The sequence below is a fragment of the Perca fluviatilis genome, chromosome 8 (assembly GCF_010015445.1).
Source record: "Perca fluviatilis chromosome 8, GENO_Pfluv_1.0, whole genome shotgun sequence".
Classification (NCBI taxonomy): domain Eukaryota; kingdom Metazoa; phylum Chordata; class Actinopteri; order Perciformes; family Percidae; genus Perca; species Perca fluviatilis.
Genome location: NC_053119.1, coordinates 1,067,599 through 1,089,290, shown reverse-complemented (window position 1 = coordinate 1,089,290; position 21,692 = coordinate 1,067,599). Strand labels below are relative to the sequence as shown.

The window sequence follows — 21,692 nt, the reverse complement described above, 5'->3', positions numbered from 1 at the left end:
TCCTGCTGTCTCATGTCTCCTGTCATGTCTCTCAACCTGTCTCCTATGTCTCTGTCTGCGTCTTGTCTCTGTCTCTACTGTTCTGTCTCCTTGTGTCTGTCTACTGCAGTTGGGCTTGGTGTTAAGGTGGGATCTTGCGTTGTGTGATATAGAGACACCACAGGCCGCATAGCCTGAGGGGATGAAAGTGTTTATTGTGTAACTAACATGAGGTCCTCTGTTGATACTAGTTCCGTGCGATTAGGGCCTATATGTCCCTCAACAGAATCAAGGTATTCAATTGCCGGTGTCCCGCTGCCTCTGCTAGCCAGGCTGGTCAAGCCCAATGTTCCCACAGCCCAATGGTCCCACAGCCCAATGGTCCCACAGCCCAATGGTCCCACAGTCATATGGTCCCACAGCCCAATGTTCCCACAGCCCTATGTTCCCACAGCCCTATGGTCCCACAGCCCTATGTTCCCACAGCCCTATGGTCCCACAGCCCTATGGTCCCACAGCCCTATGGTCCCACAGCCCAATGGTCCCACAGCCCTATGTTCCCACAGCCCTATGGTCCCACAGCTCTATGTTCCCACAGCCCAATGGTCCCACAGCCCAATGGTCCCACAGCCCTATGGTCCCACAGCTCTATGTTCCCACTATTATGTGTTTCCATTGAAAGAAACCTGTTTTTATTTCCAGCTCCTGATGAAAACAGAGAAAGTTGACTGTCTCTCTCTTCCTGTCCCCCTGATCTCTTCTTCTTCGTCCTCTGCAGTGTATTCGTGTGCGTTGTTGAGAGACATCCTGCTGCAGGGACGACTCTACATCTCCAGAAACTGGCTGTGTTTCTACGCCAACCTGTTTGGTAAAGACATCAAGGTGAGCCAAGAAGCTATCGGTCCTTCTCAACTCACCTGTCCCTGTCCCTGTCCCTGTCCCTCACCTGTCCTGTCCCTCACCTGTCCCTGTCCCTCACCTGCCCCTCACCTGTCCTGTCCCTCACCTGTCCTGTCCCTCACCTGTCCCTCACCTCTCCTGTCCCTCACCTGTCCCTGTCTCTCACCTGTCCTCACCTGTCCCTGTCCCTCACCTGTCCCTGTCTCTCACCTATCCCTCACCTGTCCTGTCCCTCACCTCTCCCTGTCCCTCACCTGTCCCTGTCCCTGTCCCTCACCTGTCCCTGTCCCTCACCCGTCCATCACCTGTCCTGTCCCTCACCTGTCCCTCACCTGTCCCTCACCTGTCCCTTTTTGTGAACATATCACAGAAATCATCCACCACATCCCTCTGAGATGTGGTGGAGTAGAAGTTTAAGTACCTCAACTTTGTCCTTAATCCCAGTACTTGTCTTGAGTAAATATACTCTGAGTAAATATACTCTGAGTAAATATACTCTGAATAAATATACTCGAGGAAAAAAACTCTTTATATGTGCGCCTGCTTTACCAACTGAGCTAACCGTCCACAACTTTATGTTTTTAGACATACTATACTGACTTTTTAATGACTTTTCGAGATACTATACTATGACTTTTTAGACATACTATACTATGACTTTTTAGACATACTATACTATGACTTTTTAGACATACTATACTATGACTTTTTAGACTATACTATGACTTTTTAGACATACTATACTATGACTTTTTAGACTATACTATGACTTTTTAGACATACTATACTATGACTTTTTAGACATACTATACTATGACTTTTTAGACATACTATACTATGACTTTTTAGACATACTATACTATGACTTTTTAGACTATACTATGACTTTTTAGACATACTATACTATGACTTTTTGACTATACTATGACTTTTAGACATACTATACTATGACTTTTAGACATACTATACTATGACTTTTTAGACATACTATACTATGACTTTTTAGACATACTATACTATGACTTTTTAGACTATACTATGACTTTTTAGACATACTATACTATGACTTTTTAGACATACTATACTATGCTGAACAGCCGGTGCCTTGCTCGAGAGCAGCAGAGGCAGTAGGAAGAGTTTGCTCTGAAACGTTTCCTCTGTGAGCGTGCAGGTTCTGATTCCCGTGGTGTCGGTTCGACTGGTGAAGAAACACAAGACGGCCGGCCTGGTTCCCAACGGCCTGGCTATCACCATGGATACGGCACAGAAGGTACCACACGGGACACCAGAGATACACGCTACTACACATACAGGTGTTCCACGTACCGCAGCTACGCTGATGAACAGACTTATTGGGCCTTTGTCTTACACAGCCATCTTCTAACCGTATACACACTGGGGACTATATTCTCAGAAGGGCGAAGCACTGCTACTCTCTGCTACTCTCCACGGGGCTTCTCAGGTGCTGCGAGCATATCCCTCCGCCCAAGGAGCAGAGAGTAGCAGTGCTTCGGCCTTCTGAGAATATAGTCCCCAGTGTGTATACGGTTAGAAGATGGCTGTGTGTCATGTGACCTTGTTATTAGTACACGCTGTGACTCTACACATCACAACATGGAAATAGGAACATGTTGGTGTTGTTTTGTCACTTATTGGGAGCAGTAGGCTAGATGGAGCCAGTTACCTCCAGGATCTGTGCTAAGCTAGGCTAGATGGAGTCAGTTACCTCCAGGATCTGTGCTAAGCTAGGCTAGATGGAGCCGGTTACCTCCAGGATCTGTGCTAAGCTAGGCTAGATGGAGTCGGTTACCTCCAGGATCTGTGCTAAGCTAGGCTAGATGGAGCCGGTTACCTCCAGGATCTGTGCTAAGCTAGGCTAGATGGAGCCGGTTACCTCCAGGATCTGTGCTAAGCTAGGCTAGATGGAGCGGTTACCTCCAGGATCTGTGCTAAGCTAGGCTAGATGGAGCCGGTTACCTCAGGATCTGTGCTAAGCTAGGCCAGATGGAGCCGGTTACCTCCAGGATCTGTGCTAAGCTAGGCTAGATGGAGTCGGTTACCTCCGGATCTGTGCTAAGCTAGGCTAGATGGAGCGTTACCTCCAGGATCTGTGCTAAGCTAGGCTAGATGGAGCAGGTTACCTCCAGGATCTGTGCTAAGCTAGGCTAGATGGAGCCGGTTACCTCCAGGATCTGTGCTAAGCTAGGCTAGATGGAGCCGGTTACCTCCAGGATCTGTGCTAAGCTAGGCTAGATGGAGCTGGTTACCTCCAGGATCTGTGCTAAGCTAGGCTAGATGGAGTCGGTTACCTCCAGGATCTGTGCTAAGCTAGGCTAGATGGAGCCGGTTACCTCCAGGATCTGTGCTAAGCTAGGCTAGATGGAGCCGGTTACCTCCAGGATCTGTGTAAGCTAGGCTAGATGGAGCCGTTACCTCCAGGATCTGTGCTAAGCTAGGCTAGAGTCAGTTACCTGCAGGATCTGTGCTAAGCTAGTCTAGGGAACCAGTTACCTCCAGGTTTGCTAGTAGTAGTGTTTACCTCAGGATTGCTAGCTAGGCTAGATGGAGCGGTTACCTCCAGGATCTGTGCTAAGCTAGGCTAGATGGAGCTGGTTACCTCCAGGATCTGTGCTAAGCTAGGCTAGATGGAGTCGGTTACCTCCAGGATCTGTGCTAAGCTAGGCTAGATGGAGTCGGTTACCTCCAGGATCTGTGCTAAGCTAGGCTAGATGGAGCGGTTACCTCCAGGATCTGTGCTAAGCTAGGCTAGATGGAGCCGGTTACCTCCAGGATCTGTGCTAAGCTAGGCTAGATGGAACCAGTTACCTGCAGGATCTGTGCTAAGCTAGTCTAGTTGGAACCAGTTACCTCCAGGATCTGTGCTAAGCTAGACTAGTTGGAGCTGGTTACCTCCAGGATCTGTGCTAAGCTAGGCTAGATGGAGCTGGTTACCTCCAGGATCTGTGCTAAGCTAGGCTAGATGGAGCTGGTTACCTCCAGGATCTGTGCTAAGCTAGGCTAGATGGAGTCGGTTACCTCCAGGATCTGTGCTAAGCTAGGCTAGATGGAGTCGGTTACCTCCAGGATCTGTGCTAAGCTAGGCTAGATGGAGCCGGTTACCTCCAGGATCTGTGCTAAGCTAGGCTAGATGGAGCCGGTTACCTCCAGGATCTGTGCTAAGCTAGGCTAGATGGAGCCGGTTACCTCCAGGATCTGTGCTAAGCTAGGCTAGCACAGACAATACCTCTGAAGTGACTTGTAAGACCTCTTGCAGATACTAGGCAATAGCATGCTAGGCTACTATCGATACGAGTGCGTGTCGCTGTCTTTTGTAGTAATGTGACTGTAGGGTTGTAGGTGCAGCAGCCGAGCTGAAGGAATGTGCAAAAATGTGGCAAAAAACAGCGGAAAAAAATGCCTAAAACTTTGAAAAAAGCATCAAACCATCTAAAAGCTTTTTGAGTGTTATTTATTTAGTATCTGCTCTAGCTTTTCCAAACTTTAAGACACAGGTACGGTGGTAATAACGGTCCAAAATGATGTTGAGGAAAAACCCTTAGGTACGCCAAATCTGCGTACAAAGTGTACTTTGAAATGAAGAACAGTCTCAGCTTCAGATCAGTGTTTGAGTCTCTACTAAAGACCCTGTGAGTCTGAAAGCATGACAGTAAGAATGACATATGAAGTGTAAGCTGGTTTGTGTCTCTGTGCAGTACGTGTTTGTGTCCCTGCTGTCCAGAGACAGCGTCTACGATGTCCTCCGGAGGATCTGCACTCACCTGCAGGTCAGTGGATCACACAAGGAGTCAATCATTCAATTATGTGACAGAACGTAGTCCAGGTGCTCATCCTGACTGCCTGTCTGTTTGCAGGTGAACGGGAAGAGTCTGAGTCTGAAGCAGTACCTGGAGGAGCCCAGCTCCCTCTCCATGGTAACGTCCCATTCATTACAACATCCCATAAAACAGACTAAGATTTGTTTATTTGATTAGGACAATGCTAGCCTAGAAATCTAGAGCCCCCTAGTGGCAGCAAATGTAACCTGCAGCCAGGGTCAGTCTAGTAACTCTTCGTTGGCTTGCGAGCTGGAAAAACCCAATTTTGGTCAGGCCAATCACATCGTGTATAGAGTCGGTGGGCGGGGCTTATGGCTGCTGCTGCTGCTGGTGAACAGCGGTCTTCTGGAAGACTTGGAGTTCAGCTTTTCTTTGAGGAAAGAACAAAGAACGGCACTGAAGTCATTCTTAAAAAAGGAAGCTTAATCTATCAACTAGCTCCGCTACCTTCTTCGTTGCTCTGATTGGTTGTGGCGCTATCCTATTGCGTGCAGAGGGAATTTGAAAGACAACTGTTTGTCCCGCCCCCTCGGATTGAGCCCTGACCAATGGGGAGTTCCCAGACCCAACATCTGGATGTGGGGCTGGCTTGTCAGGCTAGGTCAATGCACATTAATCAACATTTCTGTAAATGCGCTAGTGTTAGCCAGTCAGCTGATTTTCAACTGTAGTCCTAGTTACCCAGACTATAAGGTTAAGACCAAAATCTCCCTCTCTGCTCTACCGACTCAGTATGTCTGCTGTCGTTGTGTATCGCAGTGTGTGTGTCTTTTCGGACGCACACTGAGCTGTAATTTTCAACGTCACTTCCTGCCTGCCGACCTTCACTCTTGCGGCATCGCCAGATAACGCTTAAGTTACTCTGAGAGGTGAATAACCACACCAGCAGTCGTTTAAACGTGTAGAAATGTAAATTAGAGCGTTGTTGACGTTGCAGAGCTCCTCGGGTTTCTGTCTGTTATGAATGTTGTTTCTACCGCATTGCATTGTGGGGTACTTATGCCAGCGGAGTGTCCAGTGTTTGCATACCGTCATATTTTACTGGAAATAGTACGCAATTCATGTACGATTGGTTTCATACTAAGAGTTTGGACACATTAATACATGTCACAAACTGTATTAGCTACTCAGGGTCCTATCTTTGGCCCATGGGCGTGCTGGTCTTACAGGGAGGTGTGTTCAGGTGCATTCTGGGCGTGCTGGTCTTACAGGGAGGTGTGTTCAGGTGCATTCTGGGCGTGCTGGTCTTACAGGGAGGTGTGTTCAGGTGCATTCTGGGCGTGCTGGTCTTACAGGGAGGTGTGTTCAGGTGTATTCTGGGCGTGCTGGTCTTACAGGGAGGTGTGTTCAGGTGCATTCTGGGCGTGCTGGTCTTACAGGGAGGTGTGTTCAGGTGCATTCTGGGGTGCTGGTCTTACATGGAGGTGTGTTCAGGTGCATTCTGGGCGTGGTCTTACATGGAGGTGTGTTCAGGTGCATTCTGGCTGTGCTTACAGGGAGGTGTGTTCAGGTGCATTCTGGGCTGGTCTTACAGGGAGGTGTGTTCAGGTGCATTCTGGGGTGCTGGTCTTACAGGGAGGTGTGTTCAGGTGCATTCTGGGGCTGGTCTTACAGGGAGGTGTGTTCAGGTGCATTCTGGGGTGCTGGTCTTACAGGGGAGGTGTGTTCAGGTGCATTCTGGGGTGCTGGTCTTACAGGGAGGTGTGTTCAGGTGCATTCTCGTGCTGGTCTTACAGGGAGGTGTGTTCAGGTGCATTCTGGGGCTGGTCTTACAGGGAGGTGTGTTCAGGTGCATTCTGGGCTGGTCTTACAGGGAGGTGTGTTCAGGTGCATTCTGGGCTGCTGGTCTTACAGGGAGGTGTGTTCAGGTGCATTCTGGGGTGCTGGTCTTACAGGGAGGTGTGTTCAGGTGCATTCTGGGCGTGCTGGTCTTACAGGGAGGTGTGTTCAGGTGCATTCTGGGCGTGCTGGTCTTACAGGGGAGGTGTGTTCAGGTGCATTCTGGGCTGGTCTTACAGGGAGGTGTGTTCAGGTGCATTCTGGGTGCTGGTCTTACAGGGAGGTGTGTTCAGGTGCATTCGGTGCTGGTCTTACAGGGAGGTGTGTGTCAGGTGCATTCTGGGCGTGCTGGTCTTACAGGGAGGTGTGTTCAGGTGCATTCTGGGAGTATTGCTATCTTGAGGCGAGGAAGTGATGAAGCGCCATTGACCAACAAAACCTGGTCTAAAGTCAATAACGCGCGGCATTTCATTGTTATTTTAACAGAGCATTAGTAAAGCTTTGCTACTAGCTCGGACATGCCCGCACTATGCTTATTGTTACACACACAGGGACACACAGCAGCACACACAAACACACACACACACACACACACACACACACACACACACACACACACACACACACACACACAGGGACACACAGCAGCACACACACATGCAGAAGATTACAAATAAAAATATTAGGGTGTAAATCCTCCATCATAACAGCAATGCTCCAAGGTCCAAACGCGCCTGGCTTTTAAAGGGAATGGGAGATGATCTCTGATTGGTTGATGAATGGGAGATGATCTCTGATTGGTTGATTGCATGTTACGCCCAAAACACACCTCTGATTAATGAAGACACTAAGGACAACCCTTTAGAACCAGGCGCCCGGCACACAGGACACTTTTTACTCACCGTCAAACTACCAAAAGTGGATTTGGACACGCCCTAAACACACCTGGCGCTCCACACCGTGACCTCAGATGGTTAAAATAAGACCCCTGAATGTGTCTGTGGGATTCTGGACGCAAACACTGAAGTCACATGATCTCTCCTTGAGTTTTTGTTTTCACAAAGTTTAAATAAGTCGTCTGCTGTTTTCATCTCAGTCAGACCTCCAAACACTGACCATCGTGATGACTGACCAAAGTGCAGTTGATTTAAAGACCTGTCTGTGGTTGTCTGTGGTTGTCTGTGTGGTTGTCTGTGTGGTTGTCTGTGGTTGTCTGTGTGGCTGTCTGTGGTTGTCTGTGGTTGTCTGTGTGGTTGTCTGTGGTTGTCTGTGGTTGTCTGTGTGGTTGTCTGTGTGGTTGTCTGTGGTTGTCTGTGGTTGTCTGTGGTTGTCTGTGGTTGTCTGTGGTTGTCTGTGTCAGGACGAGTTTCCGGAGGTGCTGAAGTGGAGGAGGAAGCCATCGCTCCCCGCTGTCTCCTCCTCGCTGCCGGACCTGCTGGGAACCTCCTCCCCCGACCTCGTCGCAGACACGCCTTTCAGCACGCACACGCTCACAGGTAGGCCCGCCCACCTGTCAATCACAGGTAGACCCGCCCACCTGTCAATCACAGGTAGACCCGCCCACCTGTCAATCACAGGTAGGTCCGCCCACCTGTCAATCACAGGTAGGCCCGCCCACCTGTCAATCACAGGTAGACCCGCCCACCTGTCAATCACAGGTAGGCCCGCCCACCTGTCAATCACAGGTAGACCCGCCCACCTGTCAATCACAGGCTGGCTGCACGCTTCTCATAAATCACATTTAAAGCGCCCATATTCTGCTCATTTTCAGGTTCATAATTGTATTTTAGAGGTTGTACCAGAATAGGTTTACATGGTTTAATTATCTAAAAACACCATATTGTTGTTGTGCTGCACACTGCTGCAGCTCCTCTTTTCACCCTGTGTTCAGCTCTCTGTTTTAGCTACAGAGTGAGACCTCTTTTCTTCTTCTGTACCAGAGGTGTATAGTCCAGGTGCCAGAAAGTAGAAATCCTGTCCAGCAGCTGTCCCAACCATCACTAAACCAGCTCCTCTACCAGGTAGATGAGCTCGTTAGTGAAAACACCTGTTCTAGATGTAGAGGCAGATCCAAAAACATGGCAGGATTTTTACTTTCTGGCACCTGGACTATACACCTCTGTTCTGTACTATCTTTGATTGCACTCGCACATGCTCAGTAGCTCAGATCGTAGCTCATGTCAGCTAGCTCCAGAGACAGTAAAAGAAAGGCTGTTTCTCCAACTTCAGTCAGTTCCAAGGCAGGATCAGCTGGGAGACTTCTTCTAAACCAGGGAGCACATGGAAGTAGTTCTTCTGGAGATTATGGTGAACTAGTGTGTGTTGTAGCAGTGCTTTGCTATTGAGAACGAGCTAGCATGCTAACGGTTGCGATTAGCCAGCTCGTTTCAGCTAGTGATGTCACAAGCCGTGCAGATGTTGACCAGCTCACCAGGAGACTGAAGGCAGGACACATTCAGAAACCAGATCTCACTCAGAACACCATGGATGGATTTATTTAAAGTCTGTATGTGTGTGGAAGCACCAGAGACACAAAATAACTCCCCAAATCACCAGAAAAAGGGATTTTTTTCATAATATGGACACTTTAAAGGTCCATTCACAAACTTCCTAGTATTCCTATTGGCTGGAAATGTAACATTAGTGTTAGCATGATCTGGAGTAGACGCTCCATATTCATGTTCATCTAGAAATACATTAGCTGGTAAGAGACATACAGGGAGCTTTCCATGGGCAGCCCCCCCACTCTGACATCTCTCTATTAGTGCATGTAGAGGTGCTGAGCATGTGTGTAATGTGTGTAATAATAACAGAGTGAAAAATGTTGTAATTGTGTTTATTAATAAATACATTAGTGACAGTCATTCAGCTTAACTTTATAATGGTGGGGGAGAACCCTGTAATACTCTGTCTGCAGCAAAATGAATACACATCAACTTGACAGTATTAATAAGGATATTTTTGTGGATATATTTGTGTGTGTGTGTTTGTGTGTAGACAGCAGTTTGGAAACGGAGAAGATCCTGCTGACAGAACCGGTACCTGAACTGGGTCAAATGGAGTACCAGCTGCTCAAACTCTTCATCCTGCTGTAAGTACCACACAGTACACAGGAAATACAGCAAATACCAAGAAAACACACAAAGACACACAAGTCTAAATCCTTCAGAAAGAAATTCAGAAAACACCCAAAACGTTGAGCTCTCGTGCACTCCAAGATAATGACTTTTTAGACACACTATAATATGACTTTTAATGAATCTTTTCACATACTATACTATGACTTTTAATGAATTTTTTCACATACTATACTATGACTTTTAATGAATCTTTTCACATACTATAATATGACTTTTAATGATTTTTTTCACATACTATACTATGACTTTTTGACTTTTTAGACATACTATACTATGACTTTTTTGACTTTTTCGACATACTATACTATGACTTTTAATGACTTTTTCGACATACTATACTATGACTTTTAATGACTTTTTCGACATACTATACTATGACTTTTAATGACTTTTTAGACATACTATACTCTGACTTTTAATGACTTTTTCGACATACTATAATATGACTGTTTTTTTTACTTTTTTCGATATAATATACTATGACTTTTTATGACTTTTTGGATATACTATACTATGACTTTTCTTGACTTTTTCAACATACTATAATATTACTTTTAATTACTTTTTTCACATACTATACTATGAATTTTAATTATTTTTTCACATACTATACTATGAATTTTAATTACTTTTTTCACATACTATAATATTACTTTTAATTACTTTTTTCACATACTATACTATGACTTTTAATTACTTTTTTCACATACTATACTATGAATTTTAATTACTTTTTTCACATACTATAATATTACTTTTAATGACTTTTTTCACATACTATACTCTGACTTTTAATGACTTTTTCGACATACTATAATATGACTTACTTATTATTTATTGGTAGTTTTATTACGTCTCCGGTGTGTTGACAGTCTTCTGTATTTTCCAGTTTTGTCTCAGAACTGTGAACTGAAATATATGTATTGTTGGTGAGTGCTGCCCCCTGCTGGTTGACATGGCAACATGCAGTTTTTGACTTGGAAAGCATAGTTTCTCAAAGCCCTGAGTGACAGTAGAGGAGGAGCGTAAGGCGTACATATTCTTTTACATCACACTTCATAATTAATCTGGTCATAATGTTTTGAGGTACATATTTCAATGATTCAGACGTGTACTTTGCACGTAAAGAAGGTGCCAGAGGTCATAATGACTTTTTCGACATACTATAATATGACTTACTTATTATTTATTGGTAGTTTTATTACGTCTCCGGTGTGTTGACAGTCTTCTGTATTTTCCAGTTTTCCATACTATACTATGACTTTTTTTGACTTTTTTCTACATACTATACTATGACTTTTTTTGACTTTTTTCTACATACTATACTATGACTTTTTTTGACTTTTCGACATACTATACTATGACTTTTTTTGACTTTTTTCTACATACTATACTATGACTTTTTTTGACTTTTCGACATACTATACTATGACTTTTTTTGACTTTTTCGACATACTATACTATGACTTTTTTTGACTTTTTTCTACATACTATACTATGACTTTTTTTGACTTTTTTAGACATACTATACTATGACTTTTAATGACTTTTTAGACATGCTATACTCTGACTTTTTAATTTTTTTTTTTTTTTTTTTTTTTTTTTTTTTTTTTTTTTTTTTCTATTTTATGACTTTTTTGATTTTTCGACATACTATAATATGATTTTTTTGACTTTTTTTCTACATACTATACTACTGACTTTTTTGACTTTTTTTTCGGCATACTATACTATGACTTTTTTTCACTTTTTTCGACATACTATACTATGACTTTTTTGACTTTTTTCGACATACTATACTATGACTTTTTTTTGACTTTTTTCTACATACTATACTATGATTTTTTATGACTTTTTTCTACATACTATACTATGACTTTTTTATGACTTTTTTCGACATACTATACTATGACTTTTATCACTTTTTTCGACATACTATACTATGACTTTTTTGACTTTTTTCGACATACTATACTATGACTTTTTATGACTTTTTCGACATACTATACTATGACTTTTTATGACTTTTTCGACATACTATACTATGACTTTTTTTGACTTTTTTCGACATGCTATACTATTACTTTTTGACTTTTTTCGACATACTATACTATGACTTTTTCGACATACTATACTATGACTTTTTTGACATACTATACTATGACTTTTAATGACTTTTTCGACATGCTATACTATGACTTTTTATGACTTTTAATGACTTTTTTGACATACTATACTATGACTTTTTATGACTTTTTCGACATGCTATACTATGACTTTTTATGACTTTTTAAACATACTATACTATGACTTTTAATGACTTTTTCGACATACTATACTATGACTTTTTATGACTTTTTCGACATACTATACTATGACTTTTTATGACTTTTTCGACATACTATACTATGACTTTTAATGACTTTTTCGACATGCTATACTATGACTTTTTCGACATACTATACTATGACTTTTTTTGACTTTTTCGACATACTATACTATGACTTTTTATGACTTTTTCGACATACTATACTATGACTTTTAATGACTTTTTTGACATGCTATACTATGACTTTTTATGACTTTTTCGACATGCTATACTATGACTTTTTAAACATACTATACTATGACTTTTAATGACTTTTTCGACATACTATACTATGACTTTTTATGACTTTTTCGACATACTATACTATGACTTTTAATGACTTTTTCGACATGCTATACTATGACTTTTTATGACTTTTTCGACATACTATACTATGACTTTTAATGACTTTTTCGACATGCTATACTATGACTTTTAATGACTTTTTCGACATACTATACTATGACTTTTAATGACTTTTTCGACATACTATACTATGACTTTTTATGACTTTTTCGACATACTATACTATGACTTTTTGACATACTATACTATGACTTTTAATGACTTTTTCGACATACTATACTATGACTTTTTATGACTTTTTGACATACTATACTATGACTTTTTATGACTTTTTTCGACATACTATACTATGACTTTTTATGACTTTTTTGACATACTATACTATGACTTTTAATGACTTTTTCGACATACTATACTATGACTTTTTTTGACTTTTTCGACATACTATACTATGACTTTTATGACTTTTTCGACATACTATACTATGACTTTTTATGACTTTTTCGACATACTATACTATGACTTTTAATGACTTTTTCGACATACTATACTATGACTTTTTATGACTTTTTCGACATGCTATACTATGACTTTTTATGACTTTTTCGACATACTATACTATGACTTTTTTAATATAAAATATTTTTGGGGAGCATTTCTGCCTTTAATGGATAGGACAGCACAGATATGAAAGGAGAGAGAGAGGGAAGACATGCAGGAAACTGTCACAGGTCAGACTCAAACCCTTGACCTTCTGTGTCAAGCAATAGCCTAAACCTCTACATATGTGCGCCTGCTTTACCAACTGTGCTAACCGTCCACAACTGTATTATGTTTTTCGACATACTATAATATGGCTTTTTTGTAAACTTTTCTGACATACTATACCAGAAATAAGCATCATGTTTATTGTCAGGTTTTTACAGCAGAGAAAATAAAAGATAAAAGTACTGCAAACAGTCATTAGGCTTTTATAAAGCAAAACAAATCAACAATACAAATATGTACAATACATATATTTATAAAATGAAGAGCAGTTGTGCAGGAATGTTAAAATATTGTGGTTGAGCATGCGTCCCATGTACAGAGGCTCAGTCCTTACTGCACTGGCCGCAGGTTCGGTTCCAACCTGCTGCATGTCTTTTCCCCTCTTTCTCCCACTTTCCTTTCTTCAGCTGTCCTGTCTAATAAAGGCTTTAAATGCCCAAAAAAGTAATCTTTAAAAAACATGTTTCTTTCCAAGAATTGTGCACAAGTTGAAGTTGTTTAGAAAATATTTGCAATTATGTATAGAAAGGAAAGTTCAAAAGATGTGCGTTCATGTAACAGGATCGGAGTTCTGCGTCGGGGGTTGCTTTGCATCGTGGGTGCATTTCACCGCCATAACGCTAGGGGGCGATAAGTCTGAGGGTATCTGCGAGGTGTCTGCCAGCCAGTTTATGTCATGTTAGCAAGGTAACTTTACGTACATGACGTAGCAGGACTCAGCAGAGCATAGCTGGATGTAGCAGGACTCAGCAGAGCATAGCTGGACGTAGCAGGATGCAGCAGAGCATAGCTGGACGTAGCAGGATGCAGCAGAGCATAGCTGGACGTGGCAGGATGCAGCAGGACACAGCAGAGCATAGCTGGACGTGGCAGGATGCAGCAGAGCATAGCGGGACGTAGCAGGACGTAGCAGGATGCAGCAGAGCATAGCTGGACGTGGCAGGATGCAGCAGGACACAGCAGAGCATAGCTGGACGTGGCAGGATGCAGCAGAGCATAGCTGGACGTAGCAGGATGCAGCAGAGCATAGCGGGACGTAGCAGGATGCAGCAGAGCATAGCTGGACGTAGCAGGACGTAGCAGGATGCAGCAGAGCATAGCTGGACATAGCAGGACGTAGCAGGATGCAGCAGAGCATAGCGGGACGTAGCAGGACGTAGCAGGATGCAGCAGAGCATAGCTGGACGTAGCAGGACGTAGCAGGATGCAGCAGAGCATAGCTGGACATAGCAGGACGTAGCAGGATGCAGCAGAGCATAGCTGGACGTAGCAGGACGTAGCAGGATGCAGCAGAGCATAGCTGGACGTAGCAGGACGTAGCAGAGCGTAGCTGGACATAGCAGGTTGTAGCAGGACACAGCAAAGCATAGCTGGACGTAGCAGGATGCAGCAGAGCATAGCGGGACGTAGCAGGATGCAGCAGAGCATAGCTGGACATAGCAAGACGTAGCAGGACGCAGCAGAGCATAGCTGGACGTAGCAGGTTGTAGCAGGACACAGCAGAGCATAGCTGGACGTAGCAGGATGCAGCAGAGCGTAGCTGGACATAGCAGGTTGTAGCAGGACACAGCAAAGCATAGCTGGACGTAGCAGGATGCAGCAGAGCATAGCTGGACGTGGCAGGACGTAGCAGGATGCAGCAGAGCATAGCGGGTGGGGGTCCTGGGTGTTGTTGGTGAAGCCAGCTGCAGATGAGAAGAAACTGTTTGTGTGGCTTGAGGTTTTGGCCAGAGGGGAGTGATTCAGGAATGAGTTTGTGCCAATCACCTCATCGGTGACTGGCTCTCCAGGACCCATCTACGCTGCACTTGTCCTCGGCAGTGGCAGCAGCGTACCAGATGGTGATGGAGCAGGTGAGGATGGACGCGATGATGGCAGTGTAGGAGTGCAGCATCATTGTGTTTGGCCAGTTGAACTTCTTCAGCTGCCGCAGGAAGTACATCCTCTGGGAGATGATGGGGGGCGGGCGGGACTGTGATCTTCTTTAGTTGTTCTCCAGGGTCACCAGATGGTCCTGTAGACAGAAATCATAGTATAGTATGTCAAAAAAAGTCATAAAAAGCCATAGTATAGTATGTCGAAAAAGTCATAGTATAGTATGTCGAAAAAGTCATAAAAAGTCATAATATTGTATGTCGAAAAATTCATAAAAAGTCATAGTATAGTATGTCGAAAAAAGTCATAGTATAGCATGTCGAAAAGTAATAAAAAGTCATAGTATAGTATGTCGAAAAGTAATAAAAAGTCATAGTATAGTATGTCGAAAAGTAATATAAAGTCATAGTATAGTATGTCGAAAAAGTCAAATAAAGTCATAGTATAGCATGTCGAAAAATAATAAAAAGTCATAGTATATTATTCATAAAAGTCATAATATATTATGTCGAAAAAAAATAAATAAAGTCATAGTATAGTATGTCGAAAAAGTCATAAAAAGTCATATAGTATAGTCGAAAAACGTCATAGGTATAGTGTATGCGAAAAAGTCAAATAAAGTCATAGTATAATAAAAAATAAAAAGTCATAGTATAAAGAATCATAAAAAGTCATAGATAGTATAATCATAAAAAGTCATAGTATATATGTCGAAAAATCATAAAGAGTCATAGTATGTATGAAAAGAAGTCATAAAAAGGTAAAAGTATGTATAAATCATAAAAAGTCATAATAGTATCGTAAGAATCATAATAGTATAAAAAAGTCATAATTATAATATCGAAAAAAATAATAAAAAGTCATAGTATAGTATGTCGAAAAATTATAAAGTCATAGTATTATGTCGAAAAAATATAAAAGTATAGTATCGAAATAAAAAGGGATCATGGTATAATAATAGAAAAGTCATAATTATGTAAAGTCATAAGTATAATAATGTCGAAAAAAGTAATAAAAAGATCATAGTATGTGTCGAAAAGGTTAATAAAAAGTCATAGTTATATTTGTCAAGTAATAAAAGTCGTAGATATATGTCGAAAAGTAATAAAAGTCATAGTATAGTGTGAAAAATTCATAAAAAGTCATAGTATAGTATGTCGAAAGTAATAAAAAGTCATAGTATAGGTATGCTGAAAAGTAATATAAAGTCATAGTATAGTATGTGGAAAAGGTCAAATAAAGTCATAGTATAGCATGGAAAAATAAAAAGTCATAGTATAGTATGTCGAAAAATTTAAAAAGTCATAGTATAGTATGTCCAAAAAGTAATAAAAAGTCATAGTATAGTATGTCGAAAAAAAGTCATAAAAAGCATAGCATAGTATGTCGAAAAAAGGATATAAAAAGTAGTAGTAGTATGTCGAAAAAAGTCAAATAAAGTCATAGTATAGCATGTCGAAAAAATAAAAAGTCATAGTATAGTATGTCGAAAAGTCATAAAAAGTCATAGTATAGTATGTCGAAAAAATTCATAAAAAGTCATAGTATTATAATATGTCAGAAAAGTCATAAAAAGTCGTAGTATGGAGTATGTCGAAAATTAATAAAAGTCATAGTATAGTATGTCGAAAAGTAATAAAAAGTCATAGTATAGTATGTCGAAAAAAGTCAAATAAAGTCATAGTATAGCATGTCGAAAAATAATAAAAAGTCATAGTATAGTATGTCGAAAAATTCATAAAAAGTCATAGTATAGTATGTCGAAAAGTCATAAAAAGTCATAGTATGTCGAAAAAATTCATAAAAAGTCATAGTATAGTATGTCAAAAAAAGTCATAAAAAGTCATAGTATAGTATGTCGAAAAAAGTCATAAAAAGTCATAGTATAGTATGTCGAAAAAAGTCATAAAAAGTCATAGTATAGTATGTCGAAAAAAGTCATAAAAAGTCATAGTATAGTATGTCAAAAAAGTCATAAAAAGTCATAGTATAGTATGTCGAAAAATAATAAAAAGTCATAGTATAGTATGTCGAAAAAAGTCATAAAAAGTCATAGTATAGTATGTCAAAAAAAGTCATAAAAAGTCATAGTATAGTATGTCGAAAAATAATAAAAAGTCATAGTATAGTATGTCGAAAAAAGTCAAATAAAGTCATAGTATAGCATGTCGAAAAATAATAAAAAGTCATAGTATAGTATGTCGAAAAAGTCATAAAAAGTCATAGTATAGTATGTCGAAAAATTCATAAAAAGTCATAGTATAGTATGTCGAAAAGTCATAAAAAGTCATAGTATAGTATGTCGAAAAAAGTCATAAAAAGTCATAGTATAGTATGTCGAAAAAAGTCATAAAAAGTCGTAGTATAGTATGTCGAAAAATTCATAAAAAGTCATAGTATAGTATGTCGAAAAGTCATAAAAAGTCATAGTATAGTATGTCGAAAAGTAATAAAAAGTCATAGTATAGTATGTCGAAAAAAGTCATAAAAAGTCGTAGTATAGTATGTCGAAAAATTCATAAAAAGTCATAGTATAGTATGTCGAAAAGTAATAAAAAGTCATAGTATAGTATGTCGAAAAGTAATAAAAGTCATAGTATAGTATGTCGAAAAAGTCAAATAAAGTCATAGTATAGTATGTCGAAAAAAAATAAAAAGTCATAGTATAGTATGTCGAAAAAGTCATAAAAAAGTCATAGTATAGTATGTCGAAAAGTCATAAAAAGTCATAGTATAGTATGTCGAAAAATTCATAAAAAGTCATAGTATAGTATGTCGAAAAAAGTCATAAAAAGTCATAGTATAGTATGTCGAAAAAAGTCATAAAAAGTCGTAGTATAGTATGTCGAAAATTCATAAAAAGTCATAGTATAGGTATGTCCAAAAAAGTCAAATAAAGTCATAGTATAACATGCCAAAAAATAATAAAAAGTCATAGTATAGTATGTCGAAAAATTCATAAAAAGTCATAGTATAGTATGTCGAAAAGTCATAAAAAGTCATAGTATGTCGAAAAAGTCATAAAAAGTCATAGTATAGTATGTCGAAAAAGTCAAATAAAGTCATAGTATAGCATGTCGAAAAATAATAAAAAGTCATAGTATAGTATGTCGAAAAAAGTCATAAAAAGTCATAGTATAGTATGTCGAAAAAAGTCATAAAAAGTCGTAGTATAGTATGTCGAAAATTCATAAAAAGTCATAGTATAGTATGTCGAAAAGTAATAAAAAGTCATAGTATAGTATGTCGAAAAAAGTCATAAAAAGTCATAGTATAGTATGTCGAAAAGTAATAAAAAGTCATAGTATTGTATGTCGAAAAAGTCATAGTATAGTATGTCGAAAAGTCATAAAAAGTCATAGTATAGTATGTCGAAAAAAGTCATAAAAAGTCATAGTATAGCATGTCAAAAAATTCATAAAAAGTCATAGTATAGTATGTCGAAAAAGTCAAATAAAGTCATAGTATAGCATGTCGAAAAGTAATAAAAAGTCATAGTGAAAGTAATGTAACTGTAACCTGTACTGAGCGTGTGTGCTGATTGCTGTGATGTGTGATTGTGTCTCTCAGTGTCTTCCTGCTGGTGCTGTCGTCGTGCTATCTGGCGTTCAGAGTTTGTCGTCTGGAGCAACAGCTGAGCTTCCTGAGCAGCCAGCCGACGCTCAGAGAAAGGTACACGCGCTGTTCACTTCCTGTATGTGGCGGTCAAAACACCAAGTGCTGAGATAAGTTCTTCTTCTACTAGAGTTGTGCACAGAGAGATGGCTTTTGGCTCAAAACTCCACTTAAAAAACCAAAACGTAGCGTTGTCACTGCCCGATGTGAGTCGAGTGCAGATGTGAGTCGCGCATGCTCAGATTTAAACGGTTTACTGCATAACGTGTCATACTGAAATTTGTGAAATCCATATCTATGATTGTCTGATCGCTAACGTTAGCTCAAAACGCCATTCAAGTGACAGCCTTTGTTGGGTTTGATTGCTAACTTGTAGCTAGCAGTCATTTCAAAAACGTTTTAGCTATATATGATTGTCTGATTGCTAACGGTAGCTCAAAAAGCCAATCAAGTGACAGCCTTTGTTGGGTTTGATTGCTAACTTGTAGCTAGCAGTCATTTCAAAAACGTTTTAGCTATATATGATTGTCTGATTGCTAACGGTAGCTCAAAAAGCCAATCAAGTGACAGCCTTTGTTGGGTTTGATTGCTAACTTGTAGCTAGCAGTCATTTCAAAAACGTTGTAGCTACCTATGATTGTTAGATTGCTAACGTTAGCTCAAAATGCCATTCAAATGACAGCCTTTGTTGGGTTTGATTGCTAACTTGTAGCTAGCAGTCATTTCAAAAACGTTTTAGCTATCTATGATTGTCTGATTGCTAATGGTAGCTCAAAAAGCCATTCAAGTGACAGCCTTTGTTGGGTTTGATTGCTAACTTGTAGCTAGCAGTCATTTCAAAAACGTTGTAGCTATCTATGATTGTTAGATTGCTAACGTTAGCTCAAAATGCCATTCAAGTGACAGCCTTTGTTGGGTTTGATTGCTAACTTGTAGCCAGCAGTCATTTCAAAAACGTTGTAGCTATCTATGATTGTTAGATTGCTAACGTTAGCTCAAAACTCCATTCAAGTGACAGCCTTTGTTGGGTTTGATTGCTAACTTGTAGCTAGCAGTCATTTCAAAAACGTTTTAGCTATGTATGATTGTCTGATCGCTAACGTTAACTCAAAAAGCCATTCAAGTGACAGCCTTTGTTGGGTTTGATTGCTAACTTGTAGCTAGCAGTCATTTCAAAAACGTTGTAGCTACCTATGATTGTTAGATTGCTAACGTTAGCTCATAGACTGTGCGTTAGCTCAGAAAGCCGTTAGCATCTTGGAGGCTACTCGTCGCAAAGTGACGCATGCGCGACTCAAATCTGCGCGCGACTCACATCGGGCAGTGACAGCGTGTTAAATGTAGCCTCAGGTTCTAAAAAATAAATCAAAATCGGTCCTAAACATGCCGATTCTTTTCTTTTCTCTCCAGGTGTGGAGAGGTGCCCTGCTGGCTAGCCAATCAGAGGACAGGAACCTGACACCGAAGCCAATCGGGGAGAAGAGGAACTAAAACTTGCACTTACATAGACTTCCCCTTCTGGGGGGGCGACAGTGAGTCAGCTCTCAGGACGATGGAGACTGACTAGCAGCTGAACTCTGACCCCGCCGCGACCTGGTTACCATAGAGACGTCACAATAGTCAACAGACACTGTAGGCTGACCTTTGACCTCCGAGGACGGTCACATAGAGGCCGGGAGGGATGGCGACATGCTGTAACATAACAGATTATTAATGTGAAGGTGTGTGTGTGTGTGTGTGTGTGTGTGTGTGTGTGTGTGTGTGTGTGTGTGTGTCAGCAGTCAGAGTTGGGAGAAGCTGCTGGTTCCTGAATTGTTTTTGCTCATTCTGTGTTCCCACCAGACTCCATGTAAATAATCAGGACTTTCATCATCGTTAAAACACACTTCATTCAAAGTGGACAGAAACTAAATAAAACTACCAAAAGCCGTCTTGGTTCATCTTTCCACTGTTCCAACAATCACCACTCTGGTTTGGTTGAAATAAACCCTAATTCACCCATTTACATGTGGAGATATGCTGGCTCTATACACGCTAAAAGTCCTGATTATTTACATGGAGTCTGGTGGAGATATGCTGGCTCTATACACGCTAAAAGTCCTGATTATTTACATGGAGTCTGGTGGAGATATGCTGGCTCTATACATGCTAAAAGTCCTGATTATTTACATGGAGTCTGGTGGAAATATGCTGGCTCTATACACACTAAAAGTCCTGATTATTTACATGGAGTCTGGTGGAGATATGCTGGCTCTATACACGCTAAAAGTACTGATTATTTACATGGAGTCTGGTGGAGATATGCTGGCTCTATACACGCTAAAAGTCCTGATTATTTACATGGAGTCTGGTGGAGATATGCTGGCTCTATACACACTAAAAGTCCTGATTATTTACATGGAGTCTGGTGGAAATATGCTGGCTCTATACACGCTAAAAGTACTGATTATTTACATGGAGTCTGGTGGAGTTTGGCGATAGCAATTTTGCAGATGTTTTTAGGTTTAAAAAAAGGATCTTACTCTTTAACTAAAAGTTCTATCTCTGTAGGGATCCTTTCCATAATGTTGTCAGACACTTAGAATAATAATCTGAGTCTGTCAGCGGCAACAACAGAACTTTTAGTGGACGCTAACTGACGCTGAACATCTGTCCTGTAGGGTTACATTACAGCTTGGTTCACAGTTGCTCTCGCTCACTACTGGACACATTTCAAAGATTTACATAACAGTTACAGCTGCAGTTAGTGGCTATAAATATTAAGTAACAACTTATCTCAACGTAAGAACTAGTTTGTGGGCTGCAACCGGTTTTAATTTAGTGATAAAACATTTCTGTTATAAGTTTGAACTGCTGCCCGGCTCGACTTCCTGCAGAGACCCAAAACTCTCCTCAGTACAAAAGAAGAACAGCTGTGTGAGAAGACATCTAAAACGAGACCCTCTGGACATTCAAAACTGTCCACGACGACTCCCAAGATGCATTTCAGCAAAGAAACCTCCAATCAAAGAGCTTCACATTCTTCAGCCGAAGCTAAAAATGTACGGAAGCGTATTACATTCACCGTAGCAAAAATAAAATGTAGACACCTTATCTCGTAACGTTGAGAAAATAACTCATAATTTT

The 21,692-nt window shown here is 40.5% G+C and overlaps 1 protein-coding gene across 1 annotated transcript; it reads left to right on the top strand.

The window, feature by feature from the left end:
* Positions 1–617: 617 nt before the first annotated feature.
* On the top strand, positions 618–20,502 carry LOC120563352 (GRAM domain-containing protein 2A-like). The gene is made up of 8 exons (XM_039807474.1): positions 618–861; positions 2,051–2,149; positions 4,593–4,664; positions 4,752–4,811; positions 7,855–7,990; positions 9,492–9,585; positions 18,522–18,623; positions 19,977–20,502. The coding sequence occupies exons 1-8, from the start codon at positions 688–690 to the stop codon at positions 20,023–20,025; spliced, it is 786 nt and encodes a 261-aa protein (XP_039663408.1). The 5' UTR covers positions 618–687; the 3' UTR covers positions 20,026–20,502.
* The last annotated feature ends 1,190 nt before the right edge of the window (positions 20,503–21,692 follow it).

Coding starts and splice junctions, on each gene's coding strand:
- LOC120563352 (XM_039807474.1), top strand. CDS start 688: ATGAAAACAGAGAAAGTTGACTGTCTCTCTCTTCCTGTCCCCCTGATC. Junction 7,991..9,491: donor CAGCACGCACACGCTCACAG/GTAGGCCCGCCC, acceptor GTTTGTGTGTAG/ACAGCAGTTTGGAAACGGAG. Junction 9,586..18,521: donor CTCAAACTCTTCATCCTGCT/GTAAGTACCACA, acceptor TGTGTCTCTCAG/TGTCTTCCTGCTGGTGCTGT.